Source organism: Epinephelus lanceolatus, chromosome 18 (genome assembly GCF_041903045.1).
Source record: "Epinephelus lanceolatus isolate andai-2023 chromosome 18, ASM4190304v1, whole genome shotgun sequence".
Taxonomy (NCBI): domain Eukaryota; kingdom Metazoa; phylum Chordata; class Actinopteri; order Perciformes; family Serranidae; genus Epinephelus; species Epinephelus lanceolatus.
In genome coordinates, this window is record NC_135751.1 from 34,977,303 (window position 1) to 35,001,053 (window position 23,751).

At 44.0% G+C, this 23,751-nt stretch overlaps 1 protein-coding gene across 3 annotated transcripts in view; it reads right to left on the bottom strand.

The window, feature by feature from the left end:
- Window positions 1-9,870: 9,870 nt before the first annotated feature.
- The window catches only part of grin2ba (glutamate receptor, ionotropic, N-methyl D-aspartate 2B, genome duplicate a), a 200,652-nt gene continuing 186,771 nt past the window's right edge, over window positions 9,871-23,751 (bottom strand). For all 3 annotated transcript variants that reach the window (XM_078161815.1, XM_078161814.1, XM_078161813.1), the window contains exon 17: window positions 9,871-13,743. In XM_078161815.1, the coding sequence (XP_078017941.1) occupies window positions 11,422-13,743 (2,322 nt within the window). In that variant the 3' untranslated portion in view covers window positions 9,871-11,421. The remainder of the gene's footprint in view (window positions 13,744-23,751) is intronic.

The window sequence follows — 23,751 nt, forward strand, 5'->3', positions numbered from 1 at the left end:
GAGGGAGGGTGTAAGAGTGGAGGGGAGAGATAGAGGAGTAGGGCTGAAAAAGGACAAGCGGAAGTAAAGAGGGTATCAGGTGGGAGACAGGAAGGAATGACATGGCAAAGAGGGAGATAGAGAGAAAGGTCTCGCCTCTGACTGGCTGCTGATTTAAAGCTGTCGAAGGTTTCGGCCTTGAGATACATCCGTGTCGGGCTTGTGTTCAAACGGTCAGACTGTCCAGCTCTTCAAACCAGATAAAAAGAACTAATCATTCACATTAGCAAAAACACCACAGTTAGGGATATTTCACATTTAAGGCGGCGTGCAACCTCACATGTGAATCTGTATCTTACTAATACATCTCATCCTTTTTCCCTCACACCTCACTCCCTCCATCAATAATTTAATAAGTCTTGCTCGCCAGTGTGACTGAAAAATTAATGTGAGCTAGGAGTGAGTGAGGGAGGGGGGTGTGCGGTTCCAGGGATGATGGATGAGGAGGTGGGTGTCATCATATCATAGCTAGGTGGGGGACAGGCAGGCTGCTGTGCGCAGGTATAGAGGTGAGAGTAGGTCAGGTGTTTAGCATACAGAGTGGGAGTTAGTTAGCTGGAGGGTTGTCCAGCAGGTAGCCTCACTCCCCACATGCTTCGCACCGTTCGACACTGCAGAGCCTGACTGCCTAGTTTGCTCTTGTCAGCAAGTTTAACATCATGTCTCTGAACTTCCAGGTTCCCTGCCAGACGCACATTTCCTAGCTGCGGTCTGTGGGGAGCGCAGGTGAGAGTCTGCTCGGGGAGACAGTCCAGCCGCTTCATCTCATCTTCACTATTTTAGGAAGTATAGCTGAAATGATGAGTCTGAGTTCCTAAATGCAACTCTCTCTCATGCTCTTGTTCTCTTACTAAACACCCTTTCTCTTCCCAGATACCCCTCAGTCTATACTCCTCCCAGCAGCCCCTATACTGTTTTAGCAATGCTAGCAGCATGGTTCTTGGTAGTGTCAGTGGAGAAGTCAGACCATCACTTTAGTCCAGACTGAAATATCTCAACAACTATTGGATGGATTGCCCTAAAATTTAGTTACAGGCATTCATGTTCCCCAGAGGATAAACCCATGTGACTGGTTTAGGGATATACTGGTTTTAAACTGCCCACAGGAGAAATGAACATGTAAGAGTCTTGCATCATATGGGTTATTTACAAACAATTGTTTTTTTTTTTTTTTTTTTTACACATAAACGCAGCTGTTTCATCTTACAGTGAAAAAGTATTCAACTCTTCAACACTCCTGAGAGCGGTGGCCGTCGCTGTCACCTTTACAGTTCTTTGCTCTGGTCGTGTCTGCTGCGTGGCAGGATATGTCTGCTACTGGGTAACCGTTTGTTTGCTTGTTTATTGTCTATTTATGAAAAAACATGAAAAAAGTGAATGGAAAAAATGCAAAGTGAACTTGCTTGATGAGCCAATATTGTGTGCTAGGCCATATATTTTGAAAGACAAGCCATGGATCATTTAAAACCAGTTCGCAGGCCATAACTGGTCCCTGGGCTGGACTTATGACATGCTTGATGTAGAGTAAATTCAATGTCAGGAAAATGTCCGATGCCAATGTCAATGTGGATGTAGAGTCTGATGACAGATGATGTTGATTATCCTAATGACTTTGGTGATCCCCTGACTTTTCCTTGAGTGCATTGGCTCCCAACTGGTCCAGACACAGGGTCCAGATTTCTCCTTAGTCATTAGTTCAAGGTCCACACAGTTTAATATATTCAGCATCATACTTGCATTTGGCCATGTCGTTTAGCTAGCTTACTACCTCTGTCAAGTAATGTCCGTTAGTCACTCAGCAGGAAACACTTCAAAATAAAAGCTCTGTGCTGGTAATTCACTGCACTTAAAAATAAAGTGTGTTTTACAAACTTGACGCATTTGTGAGTCACTTGCGGTCCATTCAGAATGGACTGCAACCCACCAGTTGGGAACCACTAATCTAGTGTCAGCATGAAGTGGACATTTGTGGGTTTGAGTCAAATAGCTCAACAAGTATTGGAAGGATTGCTATAAAATTTGAGCCTGGTCTCTCTCCAAAGTCGTCGAAATCCAGTGCTTGGGCAGTGACTTGCGACACCAGAAACCAAGAAAAAAGACGTCCTTTCACGTCAGCATGATATGCGACCAGTTGCCATTATGCTGTAGTTTAACACTACCCGGCGGCATCAGGCGGAAATGCAGCAGGACAAGGATGAAAGTTAAGGCAATGAAAGTTTGTGTGGGGTGGGCCGGAGTGGTGGTGGATGGGTCCAACAAACACCGACTTACACCAGAGAGAGCGGTGTTTGCGTCCTGTAAGATTCTAAAGCCAAACCCATGTTCTTTTGTTGCCTAAACATAACCACCTGTCTGTTGTTGAAGGAGAAAAAAAGTCAATTCACGGTTTTGTACCAACGTAATGTATTTATTTTGAAAGAGACTGTCTGAAAACATTAAATTTCCTGTGAAGACAGAAGCGTATCTTATAAGAAGACAATTTGACACGCTAACTACCAACACATCCAGGGTACCTTGCACGTCATATGTGGATGTGGAAAGTCCACCAAGCATGTCAATGTGACGAGGTTGGAGTGAGAATGTGTTGGAAATTTGGTACACAAATTCATGTCCCCCAGCCCCCAGAATGAACTGTAATTACTTCAGAAATTTCCAGACGTCAAAATTTCAATTAGTCTAACACTTCGATTCATGACCAAAACTAAATGATATTCCAATCAAGCTGGGCTGTACTTTGTGTTTGGTGCAAATAAGCAAATGTAACACACCAAACTAAGATGGTGAACATGTGAAACACCCTCTAAACACTATAATGAAAGCATCCTCATCTGCACATGATGTTAGCCTTTAGCTCAAAGCACCACTGTGCTTCAGTGCAGCCTCACAGAGCTGTTAGCATGGCTGTACACTGTCATCTTGATGTGTTGAATTTCTATATTCTCACTCACTGTCACATCTCTCCAAGTGGCCTCAGCAGCGGACTTTTCTTCAAAGGCAACTTTGTAACATCTGACTGGTGTCCGGGGAATTGCGTAAATGTTGACAGGTGTGTGGAGGAGCTTAGATGCTAACTGACAGAACTGAACTAATCTCATTCTTACACTTGAAAGACAGAGAGTCATCTAATGAGAGCAGAGATGCCAACGACTATTTGGGTGCAGAGATGACGTGTCACGAAGCAAAACAACACTGCTTTGCTTTTTGGGCTTGAGCATGAACTGTGTCTGCGGTGCTGGTCCTCCATCTTTGACCAGCTGAGAATGCGAGAGGTAGGGAGCGCTGCAAGTCTCCGGACCTGGCAAAGCAATCGTCAAGTCATTGGTATTGATCAACAGCCCTATCAAACCCTGGCGTATATATCATGGTCAGTTTGTACTGTGGGACAGTAAAAATCTCTGGATGAGATCTGCTTGTTAAAATGTCATAAAATTTACAGACTTCACAGCCGAGCTCTGTGCGACAGTTAAAAAACAGTTTCTGTAATGTGTGAGGTCATGAGAGCAGCTAATTACACACACCTCCTTATTGAATACGGCTTTCCATTTCCACGAAGCATTGTAATTCAAACCTGGCTGGAAGCTGGTGTTTATGAGTGTACACAGCGTCGACAAGAAATACTTTTAATACACATGCTGAAAATGAGCTTATACATCTCCAGACATCAGTAACCGAGCTAAACGCACATGATTTCAGCTTTGATTTTCTCCGGGATGTTTTGCCTGCATCCTCTTGCTTATTATTCATACATTTAAATACATTTACACAGGGGACCTGCTCAGTACAAGCACAATATTATGCTACTGGCAACTGAACAGCGTTGGAGACTGCTGCTGGAAGATAAATGCCCTTCTCAATGTCAGTTTGATGGCAATTGCCGAGACAGGGGAGGGTTTTCTTCATTTACTTCCATCATCCAGATTTTTCAGTCTGTCCCGCTTGCCTGACCTCAGATAATTTTTATGCATTGTGAAAGACAACCTCACCCTCACTGTTGATCCCTCCTGGATAAATACACGCACAGCCATTATAGTGTGAACTGAAACGGGTGCCAGCACACAACAGGTCTCCGGCAGGTCTAATGTACTGCTGTACAGTCCAGCAGGAGCAACGATGGTGTTGGGGGAGAGAGGAGAGAGCAGCCTGAGAGAGCAGCCTGAAAGAACCCTGAGGGGGCTGGACGGCATCAGACGAGGCTGTGTGAAGCGCCAGCAGCAGTGTGGGTTGTTGAGAGGGCAGACCCAGACCCAACCACTCCACCATACAGTCCACCATATGGCCCTCCTTTCTCAGGCCGGCCTCTACTCTCCCCCGCAACCCTCTCCCAGGAATTCCTGCCCGAGAGAGAGCCAGCTTGTGTGTGTGACAGAAAGATCATGTATTTGAGTCTGTGAAAGGAAGCATGAAAGAGAGAGGACTCAGCGAAGGGTTTTAGATTATGTAAGCGTGTGTGTTTGGTGAGGAAGAAGAGGTAAAGAGCCAAAAAGAGTGTCCACTACAGTGGGCAAGGGGACATGAGAGCCATGCACAAGAGATACGCCTGCTTCCTGACAAGCACTGCCCACATGGGTGGTACCAACGGATGCCTCAGGTTGTGTAGTTTCCCTGGATACCACTACCTTTACGCAAGCTTAAAAAAATGAGCACCCCATAGCCTCTTAAAAAGAGTAATGTCAGCCTCCAATTATTTTTGCCATAGGGGCCAGTGTAGGGGGGCAGCCCGAGTGCGCTGCCATTGCCGTGCCCCAGCAGAAGCTGTTCCTTGACTGTTGTGTGTAGATACAGTAAATGTCAAAAACTGATAGTAGTGTTGTAACATGATAATTTTATGAATGGTTATCGACTTGGTATCGAATGAATAGCTACGACTTCCCTTCTCTTATGATAAATTCTTGTCAGAATGCTAGCTAGCATACATTCTGAGCATATCCCACTAGCTAGCTTTGCATATAGTTAGGATCTGTTCATGTCCCCATTGGTTGTTATGGTAAACTTAGGCTGCTTTCAGACCTAGAGTTGTCTTGCTTTGGTCTGAATCAGGGACTTATTTTGTCACAAAGTTGTATAATTGCCTAGAGTTGGTTCGTGTTCTCACGGCAGCATTTACAAGCGGACCTGATCAAATGCCTTGTGTGAGAAGGCTGCACTTGACTGGTCAGAATTTCCATGTGGGAAAAATCCAGGAAGTAAAGCAAACATTGAAGGAGAGTACACTTGCAAGATAAATGTGACACTTTCTAATGTCACAATGGAGGGACAACTACGCAGGTTGATTTTAGCGCTGCTCATCGTGGACTATATTGCTGTCATTGTTCATTTTAGTCAAACCATACAGTTTGAAAACGAGGAGCGGCTCCAACTAGAAAACAATGTTTTGATGCATTGGATGTGCTGAATGTGCATATTAAGGCAGTACAGGAGGAGGTGCACATTAATAATCCTCCAGGACTGTAACATGCTCATGTTTAACCCAAACAATGTGTCATGTGACTGCAGTTGGTTCACATCCAGGTCGGAACACATTCTCACCACAAACGAACCGCACCAGAGTTCGTTTGTAACCCGACAGAGACCACCTCTTCAAGAAGGTCTCAGTCTGATTGTTTTGGTGCGCACCTGAGTGTGACTGCTGTGTTCACACCTGCCCACATGAACCACAATTAGGGGGGAAAGGAACTTGAGTTTGATTGAACCGAACCAAACAGGGCAGGTGTGAAAGCACCCTTACTTTTCTTACCAATAACAAGACTCCAGACAGGGCATGAAAAGGTAAAGTTAACATCAACAGGCCCACATCACTTTGCACTGGAACTGTAATTGTGGAAATAAATAATATTTCCGAAAAATCCCAAGACCCCCCTGACAGATTTGGTCCCCCCCCGTGGTGACTCCATGGCTACGGCCATGCACAAGCTGAATGAAATAAATCAACAGTATGTAGGTGTGTGTGTGTGTGTGTGTGAAGATGAAGTGTCAAAACTCCAATGTAGACACAAAGAAAGCTTAAAAAGACTCAGTGCCATATGCGTGAAACTTATAGTTTTTTATTATTAATACTCAACACTTCATTTTGTTCATCATGTACAAAGAGAAAGAATAGTCTTATTTGAGCACTTATAATTGTAGATATCAGTATTATCCTTATTAGAAGTACCTTAATGATGTTTTTTTGCAATTTTGTCATGACGTGGTTAATTTTGTTATTGAGATTACTTCGATCGTTTCCTTACAAAAAAAACAAACAAAAAAAACAAGGTAAATGTTTCCCCCGATATTCAGTATTTACACAACCTGTACAATTATTTGTTTTTGTGTCGTTTTCTGTTTGTATGGTGTAAAAATTTGGGGGAATTATTCCAAAGAAAAAGGGCCACAAAAAGAGAAAAGAATGGCCAAGAATAATATTATGTATATCATTATGTATACAATTGATACTATTCATATGTTACATTTTTGTCAAACCCCCACAGTAAATTTAATTCAGTGAAGTGTTCACCTCGTGAAATACATTTAGTAGCAACCCCTTACGTCATTACCACTCAGGTGAAGCAAACCATTCTTGACTGTGTGAATGATGATGATGTAAAGTAGCATTATTAACAAACAAAACTGTACACAATTTAATAGAAAAATTTTGTATGCATCAATATAAAGCAATATCAATACATGTTAATACACGTACACACAGAGAGAACTTTAAAATATGAGTAAACAAGTTTTTCAATGAATTAGGAAAATCATAAGCAGCTAAATTACATGGACCTTCACAACAAATCAATCATATAATATCACAGTATAATTCTTCGTATCGGCATGTGACTTCTTGATTAAAAAAAACAAATGATTAGCAACTCAGTGTGTGAGAAATATTGATGTCAGTGCCTTTCCTCCAAACACAAAAAAATACATTTTCACGAGTCAGTTTAACCGGTACGTCGATCCCTGTAGCTGACCACGTCACGCTCTTATTTGGTCCCATGTGTCAGTTAATCCTGACAGAAAAACACACGTCAGCTGAGGTGCTATTTACATCCTCCACCTCCAGGATGTTCCAGCTCCACTTAATCGCCACTGCCGTTTTCTTGCGTTGTAAAAATGTGACACAGTGTTTTGCTCTACATGACCCATTTGAACAAATGTGTTGTGGCATGCTCGTGTGCAGAGAAGTGAGCCCGGGACCAATTTGGCCGTGAGGGAAATAAAGACTTCTGAAGAGCCATGCTTACTCTGCATCACCGCTCGACCTGCACACGCCGGCTGCAGAGCAGAGCAGCTGGAGGTGGTAGAGGCCTGATGATAGCATGTTTACCACAGTGTCAGGTGCACCTTGACTTCCCGACCAGCAGCTGGAAACTGGCCCTTTCAATGCATGAGAAAAAAACAGGAAGTGAAGAATTGGCACATACAGTGTTCAGTAGGAGCTTTTTCTGTTCGGTCATCCTGTTTATTGCAAATGAGGAGCAGGAACGTGGTGGCTTGTGTGAAAAATATGCAAGCCTAACAGAGTTTACGTACACACGGATACATTTTTCACTTTTCAATCAACCCTCTAGACATGAAAGCAGTTGAGGAGAAAAACAGAAGAGAGATGAATTTCTTCTCTCAGGGCTGGGGAGAAGATTATAGAGACTTATTGGAATCAGTACCACAGAAGAAGAAGAGCGGGGGGAAATAATTTCTGACTGCATGGGGACAAAATTGCATATGTACACAACGAATTACAAATCATATTTCCCGTCTCACACAGAGAGACGAGCGGTGCACAAAGATGCACAAATATAAATTAGGATCCAAAGCATTTAAGTGTTTTTCAGCTGTCAAATAACACAGTTTAGTAATATGTGAGCTAAAAGATAGCAACAACAAGTTCCCCTGAAGCTACTTTAAATGAGACATGACAGAACAAATGTTGCACCTTTTAATAAGGGGTTGCACAAATGCATTTCAGCTCTAGATCTCAATAAGATGAAACTACACTCGGTCTTGGTTTTTTTTTTCCACGATATTGTGCTGAAGTCCTCAGCAGTATTAACAACGCCAGGTGAACGTCCAGCGTGCATTTGTCTGTGTGCATGTGTTTATATATGTGTGTGTGTGTGTATCTTCCGTTACCACAGTGATGTCTATCCCAAACATAGAGAGGGAGCAGGATAGGCTGGGCCGACGATGGCTCTGAATTCTGTGTGCAATCACCGTTAGAGCCCAGGTCAAAAAAAACGGGCAACAAAAACACAAAGATCTCGTAAGTCTTTAACAAGGATCGCTGCTTAAAAATGAAGGATCACAATATACTGCCTCTATATGCAAATATCATCTATGTATACATGTAATATTGTATTACATAAATGTGTAGATAATTGAATTCATCTCAAAAAGCATGAAGAAGAGCTTACCTTAAAAAGAGAGAATCTAACACAATTCAAGGGAAACTTAGCAAAGACTCCTAAAACTAAACTTTCCCCTTTTTATCACCAAACGTCTACACCTACAGTAAATTATCCTCGATTTCCAACACTTTAGTGAAAATATGAAAAAGCATAATTCTTAACATAATCAGTATACTGATTGGTAAACTATTATAATTAAGTAAACATGAGATTGAAAGAAAAAGAGGTTCAATTATATCACTTATGATTAGTAATATTTGTGTCTTAACTATATTTTTGCATATTTTTGTTCATGGATTTTTTTGTTTTTATGAGTTTTTATTGTTGTTTTGTTTATTTCTTAAATTGCTGTAAAACATATTGAAAGTTACATCCTGTCTGTCTGTTTACTGTACAAAGTGAAAAGAGTTTTAAATAGATTATTTACAAGGAAAAGATTGAACGTACAAATGCTGACACTGATTGATGCCCACTCCCAAGTCACTCGTTCCGCTCGTTCTTATTTCCTCGTCATTTCCTGTTCTCCTTCTTATACCGTCTCGCTGATAATGGTTGACCTGAACTTTCAAAAATGTGTGCGTATAAAAATTCCAGAGATCCCAATCTATTTATTAGGAGAGGCATGGGGGGGGGGGGGGGGGGGGGGGGAATGGATGGATCTGTTTGATTTAAGGCTAACTCGATCAGTCTCACATTGACGGTGTTGTCAGTGGAGCGAGGGAGGAGGAGAGGCTGTTGAACTTATGTTTTTCAGCAGGTTAGTGGGAAGGAAAAAAAAACAGCTGTTATCATTCAATTGTGAATTGCTTCCCTCCACACACACACACACAAGCTATTACATTGGTGCATTTAGATTAGGGTATAAGATAGAAGTCCGCAATGACAAAGATCACACTCTACACGCTCCAGCAGCTCCAATCTCAGGCCAGCACTCCTGCGCAATCTCCCGCAGCCCTTGAACTTCTCACACTGCCAGCTAATCGAAGATCAAACCTTTAAATAACTAATAGAGGCTTCTTTATTCTGTACAGTAATAATGATGAGTCATCAGACAGCACGGGCTGGGGGGGTGATGGGATGATAAGGCATGTCTACTGAGTGCCTGAACCTACACTGAGTAAAAGGTCCTGTGCAATAAATGAGGCCTCTCCAGCTAAAAAGACTATCTACATTGGTAAAAAGCTGGAAAGCTTTCACAAGATGGCCGCCATCTGGCTGCCTCCGGTCAGTGTTCCAAGAGGCTTCTCTCCAACAGACATCCTCCACGGCTCAAGCTTTAATCGGCATCATTGTCACGGGGCAACAACACGTCTCCTACACACTTTTCGCCAAGATAAACAACAGTGCATATATTAATCATACACAATGTACAAACAAAGCTTTCTGTGTGCGCCTCTCAGACCGCGTGAGTGGAAAGCAACGCCTTCTACGAGATACTGGTGAAAGGCCGGGAAAAAATAAGTGCCTGGTGACTGTTGTCATGTAACCTGAATAAAAGAGGTGGTCTAAAGGCTGCCGTGTTGTGGAGTGAGACGCGTCGAGACATCGTGAATACATCCCGGTTTTGCCGACGTATGAAATCATTTTTACGAAGGTAAAAAACATCTCCTCTTGTATCTAAACCATCAGCCGCGGCGTCTCGGGCCTGCTGTAAATTTTCACTGCAGTTTTGGCTCATAAACGTGAGGAGAAACAGCCTAAAAGCATGCCGACACATCCACTGGAGACCATTAAGGCACGTCCTTCCTCTCAGTATCTTCAGCTTCGGACGAAACGCGTCGTTCACAGTTAACACAAGTTCAGACTGACAAAAATCTGCATGTGTTTAAGTGTGTGTGTGTGTGCACTTGATTTTTAACATCAAAGAAGGATCTGTCAGCTCTAAACGTCGTCTCACAGATCCTGTTTTTCCACGAGGAGCAAATAAACGTATGAGCATGGAGTAAAATATTCTACAGAAAACAGAAAAGAAAAGGAGTTCAGTCTTTCTGGCTTGTTGGTTGAACTTAGAACAACCTTCCTGCTGCCACCCGGGGCACACAGGATACAACTACAGATACTAAAACAGTAGTGAAATATTATACCAACAGAACATAAAACAAGAAAAACTTAGTGATATCATAAGCAGTGTTATCATAATCAGCACTAACATCTTTGTTATTCACAATGTTATCAATATTATTGTTGTTCTTATACCCTGTTTTTTTCTATAAGAATATCTTATTATCATTCATGATTGTATTTCTCATAGCAAACAAGATCAGCTCTTTTGGCGTCGGGGATGAGGAGGAGGAGGAGGGCTGAGAGGAAGAGGGGAGAGAGGGGAGAGGAGAGAAGAGAAGAGTGGGACAGAGAGGAGATGGACAGGCCGGGCTGTCTCCTTCCATAGAGAAGAGAAGCACTAGTCACGTCCTGTGTCGCGGCTCTGGTAAACGTGACAATGTCTCTGTTTCTGCGGTGACACAGGGGCAGATGGGCAGTTCGCTCTCGCAGTCTTTTTCCTCAGAAGCGCTCAGCAGGAGCTCTCAGACAGCCGTCACATCGCACCAGGCTCACACGTCCAATATCAAACTAAGATGAGGTGTCGCCTCTTTGCGATAATAACCAAGTACATTGACTTCTGCCTCACTGGTGGATGAAATGATGGACTTGGAGTTGAGCGCATGTTGAGGGGAATGTTGATTGACTGTGTTTGGACATAAAAGTAGAGTAGCTTTGGCCGTTTCTGAGAGAGGGTTAACATCCCACACCTCCTCAGGGTGTCCTGATTTTTTTTATTTTTACCCAGATTAGTTTTTTTGCAAAATCAAGATTTTATTTCACAGTCTCTAGCTCTCTCCTCTCTTACCTCATCATGCTGTCCCAATATGGGCTAGGGTTGCAGTGTGTGGACAGTGTCTTTAAAATCATCCCTGATCTCCTAACACTACATGCATCTATTCCTCCCCTCCTCCTCCTCCCTCACCATCGTCCGCTCCTCCTCCTCCCCTTTTTGCTCTTACACGTCAGACTCAATGCTGGAGAGTTTCTCGTACACATGGCCATTGCTTCCATTGAAGGGACGCGGGGGGCCGACCCCCAGCATGGAGCCGTGGTGGTTCATTCCACCCAGGCTGAGCTCTTTCGGGAACCGGGGGGCCACATTGGACATCACCCCAGCTGTGGCGGACGCCGGCAGATATGACGTCGTGCTCATCTGGCTCCTGAAGTCACTTCGGCTGTTTTTGGCAACTTGTTGCTGCTGCTGTTGCTTTTTCATGTAATATTGTTTGGCTCCGTGCATCAGACACTGGTCGTCGCCAAAGGTGGGTATAAAGGGGTTTTGGTTTACCCTGTCAGGGTAAAGAGATTTGGATAAAGAGAACCCTCCCACACCGCCACCTTCCATCAAAGACCTATCCCTGTCTCTCATGTCTCTCTCTCCGATGGAGCGGCGGTGGAGGCCGTCGCCGCCTCTGAACAGGCCAAACGGTGAGCCGGGTCCTTTCCGGCCGTCACCTCCGTAAAACAATGGGTCCCTGTCTCTTTCCCTTTCTCTCTCCGAGCCGCCGTGACGCTCAAATATGTGTGCGAAGGGGCTGGTGCCCTCCATGTAGCGTTCTTTCTCCTTCAAGCTAACACTCCTGGGTGGGGGCAACATCCCTCCCATACCTGCACCACCCATCCCTCCACCACCTCCCAGGCCAGACATCAAACTTCCCATCCCACTTGAATCCTCTTTCTGAAGGTCGACAAATGCGTCATATGAATGCTGCCGCCTCAGTGGTTTCCCAAATCCACCCTTCCTCCTCTGCTGGCCCTGAGATTGCGACTGAGGGCCTGCGCCCATACCTCCTCCTCCACCCCCACCTTTCCCTCCCCCCATCTGTTCCAAGAGGTGGTTGTTGTCCTCGCTGATATCGTAGAGGTTTCCTGTTTTTTTACAGCCCTCGCAGCGCATGCAGGTCGCAGAGCTGGGGCGGCTGTTGCCGCCTCCCGAGGACCCACAGCTCATGCCACCGTACCCACCACTGCTCCCTCCATGTATGGACATCTGCTTGCCCACTCCTCCCCCGCTAGCTCGACAGTTCCTGCACTCCCAGTCTCCCCCTGCCAGCCCAGATCCTCCCCCACTCTTTGAATCCTGCTTTTTGGGTTTGCTCTTAAGAAAGTCATCCACTGGGACCAGGCTGGTGCAGGCCCCCACTCCTCCATCTCTACTCCCAGGGCCCTCCGTCAGGTCCACGTGCTCCCACTGAGGGACGCCCTCTTTGGGCCGAAACTGGTCCAAATAAAAATCCCTAACGCTCTCCTTTTCTCTGAAGAGATAGGAGTTCCCGTCGTTGTTTCCACCTCCTCCTCCTCCTCCTCCTCCTCCTACTCCACCACCTCCTCCTCCTCCTCTCTTCCGTTCAGAGGGAAAAAGTGGTGGGGAGGAAGAGCGGTGGCCGTGGTAGTGGTGGTGGCTGATGTGGTAGGGTTTCCTTCTGTAGCCCAGCTCGATCTCGTCCAGCTCCCGTCTGGACTTGGCAGAGGCCGGCCTCTTTTTCAGGCTATCGCGGTATTGTTTGCGCTTCTTGGCATTACCCTCCAGGTTTCCGTAAGTTACTGTGTGCGTGGAAATGTCCGACACATCTGACCGTATATTCCCATCATCATCCCCTCTACCTCCACAGTAGCCGTGCCCAGGGATGTATGTGGAACTTGAGGCGCCTCCCTTGAAGGAGAACTTCCCGTACAGGTCCGGCAGACCTCCCTTGAAGCTCTGTCCTGAGGGAGGAGTCTGTCCGGACAGCAGGTCAAACTTGCTCATGTTCCTGTGGGTCAGTGCTGAGCAGGGTTGGGTGGTGAAGATTGGGGCCACCCCTCCGCCCAGGCTGTCACAGTCGAACATGCCGCCCTCCAGAGAACTAGCACTGCCTATACTGTGGGGCCTGTTGGCAGGAGGTCCGCTGAGCCCAAGCGTTGAGCCGTGGTGGTGCAGGTAGTGGTCCTGATACAGATTACTGTCCTTCAGGTGGAGGTTACCAAACGTCCTCTCCACCTCACTGATGTAGTCGCTGAACATGTTGTCCTCTGGCATGTAAGGTGGCTTGCAGTCTGAGTGGCCCGCCAAGCTGCGCCGGTGTTCTGAGATGTCGTAAACGGAGGATTCACGGCGGATGAAGTCCAGAGCGCTGTGGGGTGAACCATTCACCCCTGACAGGGAGGCCATGTTCTTGGCGGTGCGTAAGAGGCGCATGATGTTGGAATGGGTGTTGTTCATGGTGGCTGATGGGGAGTTCAGTGCCGAGCTGCTCTTCTCCTCAATCTGCACCCCGTGGATACAGCTATAGATGCCCTGTGGGGAGAAATACAAGCGTTAAAGAGTGAACATTTGGTCAATTCAACCATCGTTATTTACTGATGTTATCTAAGCTGACAAAAACATGAGACTGCAGCGGCACTACATCCTGATCACCACACTTTTTACAACCTAGATGATTTAAAGTGACAACAGCTCTTTCCGCTGATGATAAATACAGTATTTAAAATCCTCTTACCCATCAAAATTAGTGTGTATATGCAGATTTATAAACGCGGGAACACCTGCAAAAAACAGGCAACAGTTTCCTTTCCCATTGCCAGTAGTATAGTTTGTGTGTGTGTGTGTGTGTGTGTGTGTGTGTGTGTGTTTGAAGTCATGAAGGCACCAGTAAACAGAGGAAAGGTTCCAGAAAGTTGGAGGTCACTGAAAATGTTGCAGTGGTTAATTTTTTTTTTTTTACTTTTTCTTTATCTGTTACTTATTTGGTCTCTCTCACAAACTCACTAAGCCCCGCCCCTTTGTGATGCTCCGACAAGCTGTCGCAGTAAGCACGGAGCCCACACTGTAACTAACTGCACTCCCTGAAGAAATATGTTTGGAGAAATGAAAGAGTGACTCCAGAGAGAAGCAGACAGAGGGGTCTACAGTCTGTGTTTGAAGGATATATCCAGGATGTCAAACTGACTCAGCAGAAACAACAGGTTAAAAAGACAAAGATAGTTAGAAGCTAAAGCCGAACTATAGGCTACAGATCACAGTGTAAAAGTGAACCACCACATCACTGCTGATCGCCACAATCAGCAATGAGACAATGAATATAAAGGGAAACTTTGCTGATATTGAACCAGCTGTGTGGCATCACAGTGTGTGCGGATTTTGAAAGGCTTTCCGTATTCAGAAAATGCGCCTTTAAATGAGCAGTTTAGTCTTCTTTAAAGTTGTGATGTCACAACTATACTCTAAAGCTGTGTCTCAATTCAGGTGCTGCAGCCTTTGAAGAACGCGGCATTTGTGGCCTACATCAGAAGACCTCATCAGCCAAACCGAATGGCTTCCGAAATGGGACGGTCTGGTCTGCGGAGGACTTCCTGGTTGCTTCTCCAGCTGTTCTCGCCCACCCGTTGGCATTCCTGTAACCTAGTAACCAGCTACACTTGACGAAAGAAGGAGTGAGCTAATAAGTTAGTTAGCCCTAAATCCTGGACCCAGAGATTATTATTATGTGTATATATATTTTATTTGATACTTGACCGCTGGAGACACCGCTGTTGGATATATGTCAGGCTAATGGGGGACTGGGCTTTTTCAGGAAGGGGTCTTAAAGAGAGAGGTGCTAAAATGGAGCGTTTCAGACAGACGGTGAATACAGCTGCATTCTGGCAGACAGTACAAGAAAAACAATGTTTTTTTTAAACATTAAAGCATGTCAGCATGTTCTAGTAGAAACCCCCAAATACGTAATAACCTGAAAATGAGTATAATATTGGATCTTTAACATGGAGTATATTGTGTGTGAGCTAAAGTGAGACAGTGCAGTGGAGCTTCAGAGAGGATAGTGTAGCTGCATGGTGGATGATTGATAAAGGCAAAGGGGCAGTAAAAACCCCTGGGTCCCACTGGTCAATACCTTTAATCAATGTGATTAGAATTCAGCTGAACAATATCCTCCGGCAGTTATTAAACACCTCAGTTCCACTGCCGCTCAACGCTGCAACACAATCCCCATCCGAAGAGTAAGGCCAAGCCAAGGAGACGGCGGCTGAGCGTTACAGTGACAGAAAGATAAACTGCTCCATTTGCATTCAGTGATGTACGATACAATATTCAGATAAAAATGGATGTACGGAGGAGAGCAAACCAGGCATGACAGATGGGGACGGTAAAAGATCAGATCAATTCCAAACAATGATTTTGCTCAGTTTTTTTCTGGACGCCCGAACATGACTGGACATAAAGGAATGCTTTAGCCATTGTTAGAGATCAGAGATCAGCTGACCTCCGTCCTGCTCGCCACTGCAGAGGTCAGGACACGAGGTGAGGGGGTCAGCTGGGTGTCAAATCATCTCTGCTGTTAAGCTATGACTCCTCCTAACCTCCTCTTTTTATCCACTCGTTGACCCTCAGCTCTCCTCTCCCTCGCCGCTCGTTTCTGCTAGTTAATTAGCTACATGGACAGTGCCTGCATTGCAGCAAAAAGGCTTCATCCCTCATTCCGCTTTTATAGATAATGTTATTACTTCTTTCAATTTCACAGTCTGTTAACAGCCAAGTATGTAAAGCTTGACAATGGCTAAAACCAAGAGAGGTTTAACATAGACACAAAAGGACTCATATTTGAGAAATACGGGATTTGGATGGGAATCTTGAAGTGGAGGACAAATGTATACACCCACCTGTGAGATATTTCAGGATATTTTTTTTCCCACCTAGAACCATCTTTCAATGTTTATCTGGTCCTTCTCTGTCTCATCTGTGTTTCTTTTTTCCATCTGCCTGTTTATATAATTTGTCATCACTTCATATCTTTTGTTTTTCTTCTTTTATTGTCTTGATTACACCCCACCTGCTGCCAAATCTGTCATGTCTTCCCTCCCATGACGTCCACGACAACGTCCCATTTTGGGCTGATTTTTCCAGAAGCATCCATCTTAAAGGGATAGTTCGATTTTTTTTTTTCCTAGTGGGGTTGTACGAGGTAGGGGAGAATGGGGTTGGTCGTCACACTTTGTACTTTCATTTGAACCCCTCAATAACCTTTACAGATTTCCTTTCAATGTGCAATGGAAGCCTGAAGTGTCCGGGAGGAATGGAGTGACGTTACTCTTCTTAAGCTTAGTCTGTTCAGAAGATGAAATGTCAAATATCTTTGTGGACCATGCCCACTGGGGGTTGGTTGTCCCAATGTTACTTTAATGGGGAAAAATAAAAAAAATATAGAACATAAGCTGAAAAACAATCCTGTAAATGCATTTTTAATCCTTATGTATCTACAAAGAACAACACAAAGAACAGTATGTGACATCCAGTGGTGTAATGGTAGTTGATGAGGCAGGTGATAGGTGGGTATGCTGTCAACAGCCACATAAAGAGGTGGGTACACCCCGTATACCTGCGTATACCCTCCACTGAAGACAACCAGCCTCAAGGAAAATGTGACGAGCATCACCAATTTGGATTTTTTGCCAGCGACTAAGCTAATAACCACATGTTGTAGCCTAGCTAAGAAAAGTAAAATTTAAACTATAGCTCTCCCTTCATACTTTTTAATGGTAATAATTATTTTATTGTGAACCCAAAGTTTAAGTAGAAGAAGAAAACAGAAGAACAGGATATTTACATTTCACCCCGTCTCCACCAAACACTTTTGGTACTGTACCTTTGGAACCAAGAGTAACCCTTCAGTCAAGTACCTAGACCGCTTAGCGTTTCCACCACAAACAGTGCTCTTTCACGTGGGCGGGGTTGTTGTCACTCACTGCTCCGTCTAGCACTCACTGTATTTCTTCCTTTATCAGTCTGCATTTTGTTTATCATCCACAGAACGAGGCTGCACGCCGACATTTTCAGAACAAAATAGAACAGGCTGCAGTGAGAGTCTCTCTCCATTGGATATTTAAAAATAGCGTGTTTGTGCATTTAGTCCTTCTCAGGCAAGCTCAGGGGTTTAGTGTTGCCAGAGCCCACAGGAACGATGCTCTGTGACGCTTTTTTTTTCTCTGAGTGAGGATTAGAATATATGCAGTTCACATAACCCGGTCGAAATTAATTTTTAAACACTTGAAGATCCACTTATTACTAAAAGTGTCTGCCATCCAAGAAAGAATTCAAGAATTCAAACTAAAGTAATGGTCAAAGTTGTCACAGTGAAATTTAAGGTGTGCTGATGAATTCCCATTGTCAACTCATGCATTGAGTAACATTACAAGTTAACGTTCCAAATTAAAAGTTGCCGGCAGTCAGCGTGGTAAATTAAATAATTTTTTTCTCAGACTCCAGCTGCTGTGAGAGGCAGCAAAGCATCCTTTCATTTTATAGTTACAGTTCACTAATAAAACTCTCCACAGTATGAACAGTGGTTACATGAGCCTCAAAACCAGACACAACCAGCTCCACCTTTTAGTACCAGATCTGTGTGCTAGGTACCCCAACAGAGGGGGGACCAAACATGGGGACGGTACAGAACGGTTCTATTGGTACCATCCACAACTCTTCACAGTGGAAACAGAAAAAAAGCGTATCGAACTATACCGTACTGCTCGGTGGAAACGGGGCTTTAAATTCCTGACCTCTGACCCCAATTCTGAAAATTTCAGTGCCAACATTTTTTAACAGCGCCCTCTGGGGAGAAAAATCTAATGAATGTGATAACCAACCCCATTCTCCCTTACTTACCCGTAGTCAGTGTATTACCTCTTGCCTTTATTTATGACCTTAATGAAACTTTATCTACCTGGAAAAACCATAAGCTCAGGCCTCCTATCTGTCAAACATCTCAGTTACAGCTTTGTTTAATTTACAGAGGTTCACTGATACGGAGTGCTCTGCCATTTCATATTTTCAAATTAGCACCTGCACAACTCAGGAACACAGTGAAAGGTCTGTTTTCATCTTCCTAATGTTATCCTTATCCAGTATCTGTGTAAACTGCCCCCTAATAATTGGTGACTTTAATTTTATTTTATTACCGTGTGGTCTTGCATATATGGCTTTTTCTGCTACTGTGTGCCACCTTATCTTGTGTCTGTCTCTCTTTTCTATCACTGAAATATATTTTAACTAATGGACTGAGGTATAGTCTGTTGAGTGCCTTACATTTCTGTTGTTAATGTCCTAATTTGTATGTTCTTTTTCCAAGTAAAAAAACAGATACACTAACATCCACTAAACCAGAGTGCACTGAAGAACTTCTGCAGAGGGAGACTGAACAAAGAGAGATGCGTAGGAATATGGAAGTTCTACGGTTGAGAAAATGCTGTGCCAAAGGAATGGGCTGCCTGACGGCAAAGTAAAGCTGTGAAAATATTCTTGATATAGCCTCCACTTAAACTGATATTGATTTTTTTGGGTAGGCCTTTTTTTAAGTAGCTAAAACACGTTTTGCTGCTGACCACCATCCACAGCAGCACATAGCTACTGCTTCTCCAACCTGGGGTCCTGCTGTAGGCAAAACACTGGATATAGATAAGTACTTGCCTGGTATCAGGTGTTATTGTCAACTTGTTACAGTCTGACATTGTGTCCACTAACCACTCACTAGAGACCAATGTATCTACCTACATCTAACATCATTTTAAGTCCACACTGATGTGGAACCATGCCAACTTATCTGTTTTGCCGAGGTTTTGAGAGTGGAGCAGATGAAGTAAAACAAACTAGGATGTTGGCCAATATTGAGAAGACATGTAAAATTGGAGCAGCTGCCATAGCAGCGCCTATCTTGCCTGTAGCACTCGCAATTGTTGTAATTTCTTTTCATTGGTTCCTGAACACTGCTTGACAACAACTTAAATAAGGACATAAGTTCCACCAGTGAGTCTAATTGGCTAATCAAGTCCCCCTGCAGCACTGATTGGTTGCTTTCTATTTTAAACATGAAACCGCTGTTTGGTGTCACAATGCCAGATGAATCAGTTAACTCAAACTCGATGGAGTAGGCACATTTGAAGGTCTGGACCAAGGCCAACTACTGTAGGTACCTTATACAACCCCACTTAAAGCTATAGTGCATAACTTCTACATGTCCGTAAACGTCCGTTTCACCCAAGCCACTACTAGAGGAGATGACACAATGCCGATTAAGCCGATCGGCTCCTCTAACATCTTGCAGTATTTTTCAATATATATCATTTTTAGTTTGCGTGTCGACCGGCGACATTCCCGTGCTGGCGCACAGGAAATGCCGCGTTTTACCTCACAACAAGAAGGGAGGGGGAGGAAGAGTGGAGAGTCTCATAGCAAGAGGTAGAGTGCAGGTAGAAAGAGAAAGCAACATGGCGGAGAAGCGGCCAAGACACGGTTCAGAAGTGGATCCTACCACAAAGAAAAAGCCTGGACGTTCGGCTGAAGGTCTATTAGCAAAGAAGGAAAGTGACCGACGGAGAAGGCAAACAAGGATTTGTATTGGCGTCGCTTTTCCTCGGTGGAGAGCCCTGAAGGAAGAAATTGGGCTGAGGGCAGACATGGATGAGTAAATGACTTGGTTTATAATTATATTATGAGTAGTATGTGTTGCTGTTACATGTACCTAGTACTTTATTATTTTCTTGGAAATGGTGCTATGAACGTAATGTAATGTTAGCAGCGTGGTGTTCACCACGTTGTGTAGCGTTGTGTACACGGTGTGTGGCGAGTGTTACTCTGTGTACATGGAAGTGCCGGCTTATTTGTTGTAATAACGCATTATCCGCTGGGGGGGCGACAGAAGTTACACACTATAGCTTTAAAAAAATTCCAACTATCGCTTTAAAGGGATAGTTTAGATTTTTGAAGTGAGGTTGTATGAGGTACTTATCCATGTTAGGGCTGTCACTTTTTCAAAAAAATCAAGGTCTAACGAATTTAAAATGACACATAATTCATTCGAACCCAAAATACTTCCACACGCTGCTTCTCACATGTTTTCGTGATTGTCCGCTCAGGACGGCTTTGCTCGCTATTGTCCTCCATTTTTGTAGCAAAACAACACATTAACATTAGCTTCGTTTAGTGATAGGTCAGTAGGGCATGCAATAGGTCAACATGATAGTGAATTCTTAGAGCGCCCTCTGTTGGATCACAAGGCAAACTACATCAAATTGTCTGATGCACCTATAGAGACTCCAGCCGAAATTTTGAACAGGTAATTACAGCTCGAACATGAACTTTTCAACTCATGTCCGAATGAATGTCCGAAACTTGAATAAAAAGTGTCCGCCCTAATCCATGTCAGTCAGCATGCCCCCAGTTCAGCACAGGCTGAAGTCCAACATGGAAGCTGAGCAATGAAGGCTACTGCTGTGGACGGGATCAGCAACAAAATGTATTTTAACAACCTAAAAAAAGTCCCAACAAAAGACAATCAATATCAATTTAAGTGTATGCTATATTTAGAATATTTTCACTGCTTTACCTTAATGTAAAGCCACGATTTCCAACTGGAAAATGAAGTGTAATATTGCTCTCTTCAAAGCCAGACTCCATTGAGAAAAACAGTGATTTAACATCTCTGAACACAGGAGCTGCTGGTCTACCACTGCCTCGATTAGTCAGTTAGTTTGTGTTATTGTGTGACTTTGGTGTTTTAAAGGGTTAGTTTGGATTCACCAAAGTCACACAATAACACAAACTAACTAAATGATCAAGGCAGCGGTAGACCAGCAGCTCCTGTGTTCAGGGAGCTAAAATGACTGATTTTCTCAATGGAGTCTGGTGGCTTTGACGAGAGCATCGTTGGGGAAATGAAGCCATTTATCGCTTCTCTGTAGCAACAGGCTCTTTAATGGAAAGGTATGCTTAAACTGCTATTGATTTTTTTAAGTGGCTGATATACATTTTGTTGCTGCCCCCCGTCCACAGCAGTACACGCCTGCTTCTCCAAGCTGGGGGCGCACTGACAGACATCTGCTGCATGTAATATGGATCAGGACCTCATACAACCCCACTTCAAAAAATCCAAACTATCCCTTTAATCTTAGGTGGATCTTCCCCTTTAGGTTTTTAACCTTTACAGATGGTGAGGTTGTGTTTTATTAAGCAATGATGGTGTGTGAGAGCAGCTCAGGATGCATATTTGTGTGGCTTTTAGGCTTTTTTCTTTGAGGCACACACACATGCGTGCACATATAAACAACAGCCAGGACTGGGAACAAGAAGTTAATACTGTAGTGCATCAAATCTTGGACATTTGACAAAGTGATTGCTGCTTCGTATTCAACAGCAGATTTTGTCTACTCCACATGTCCACATAATGTAACAGTTGGCAGATTGCTGCCAGCCCAGCGCTACAGTAGCTGATTATTTGGGCAGGATGTGTGAATAGCAATAACTGTGGCCTGAGGGTTCCTAAGAATTTTCAATCCACCAGGGGATCGCTGCAAAATCTATAAGCGATTACACTGGTACAGAGAGGCAGACAATCAACAAATAACTAGCTGCCCCCTATGTACGGTTGCATATAGAGTGCCTATTGTACATGCTGTGGCTCATAATTTAATACAGCCTGCATGTGGTGTAAGTATATGGTGCTAAATGCAAATGAACGTAGCCATGACGTGATGTGACAGCTGTGAAAAGAGGAGTGATTAAAGCTCTAATACATTTACTGTTCTAAAGTCATTAGAGGCTTTTTAAATCGATATAATTAATTTGTTTCAGTGTTGCAGGTGGGACCTGGAGGAGCAGGTAGCCAGAGGAAAGCTGCTCAGAAAGCCCTCGCAGGGAGGGAACGCTAACCGACCATGACGCCATGACCGATGCCACGTGACTCACGCCAACCGTGACAGATGTCTCATTTTTTACACTGCCGAGCTTAAATGTTAATTGCGGCAATAACAATAAAGTTTATTGGATTATGCTGTGAAATTAAAAAAGCGGAATCAATCTGAGTGGCAGAGCAAGAAGAAGAAGAAAGAAAAAAAAGAGACAAAGAAACGGCCGAGGCTGGAGAGAGAAAACACTCGAGTAAATGAGAAGGAGACAATGTGAAGCTGCGGATTGTGGAAAGATAATAAACCGTAATTTCCACTGTTGTTGTTTGGCGATGTCTGTGCTACATATGCAAATGAGCACTCTGAATGAATATTTCCCCTGAATATTTTAACATACTGAATCATCGGGCTGTATTTGTGGACACTCAGCGTTCATTTACGTTGTCACATTGTAGCAAAGACAGAGGTAATTTCTGCAAATGAGAGCAATCACTGGATGTTATACAAAGCATAATTGCTTTCAGATCCAGCCCCCATACAAATTATAATGATGTAATAATCAAAAACAACACCAAGCAGCCTGTCTTTGGAAATGAGAAGTCAGCTGACATTTCAGCAACTGATATTTCATGCTCCTTCTACACAAACAGGCGCCGACAAGCACGCACGACCGTAAACAAGGCGACAGCAACCACGTGAAATTAACACCATACAAAATAATCAAAGTTGAGCACTGGAGCGTAATATTAGAGCTGAGAGGGGAAAATGTTATGTTGGTTTTTTTCCCCGTTGCCTTGCTTTCTTGGCACAAGCAGCCCCGGCGCCACAGCAGCATATCAAATGGGGGGGGGGGGGGGGGGGGCTCTCTGCTGTAAATTAGCCACGTGGTTTAGCCTGCAGCGGTTCACCTTCAGAGGCACACAGTGAATTACACCGAAGCCATGTCAAAACAATTGGAATGCAAATCAAATACCTCGGGGGTGACTTTGGTCTCCTGGGATCCAGTAATCTACCCTCACCGGTTCTGTGGCTGATTTTTGTTGAGTGAAATATTGATTTTGGCTCAACATTTTGTAAATATTTACCCCATGGACGACAGAGAGGCCTCACCATCGAGACAAAAAGGAAAGCGCTCTAATATCTGTTTGTGTTGGTGACATGCTCATTTGCAATTTTAGCATCTCCAGAGCAGAATAAAGCAGTGACATTACAGCCAGTAACACCTCTGAATAAACAAGTAATGAAGGTCACTTTACAGACGAGGACGAGTCGGTGACGCAGGAATAAATTGGAGAGATATAAACTATTTGGATTTATTGTTAACGACAGACAATTCTACTGAGAAAGTGTGCTTGTTAGTTGTTGACTTTGGCTCATGCTAGCATTGCTCTTTAGCCCCTTTCACACTGTCTGTTCAAGGTGGGAATATTATGCCGTAATGCCGCCTCGCCGTGCTGTGAATAAGGTACGATCGCAGAATGGGGAGACAGAGTTGTCTTACCTTTATAGCAGGATTTATACTTCTGCATCAACACAGAGCCTACACCATACCCAACGTTGTAGCCTGACGTGCACCTCCCCAGAAATGTAACTACACGTTGCAGCGACGCAGACCTCCTGTCTATTTTTGTAAGCT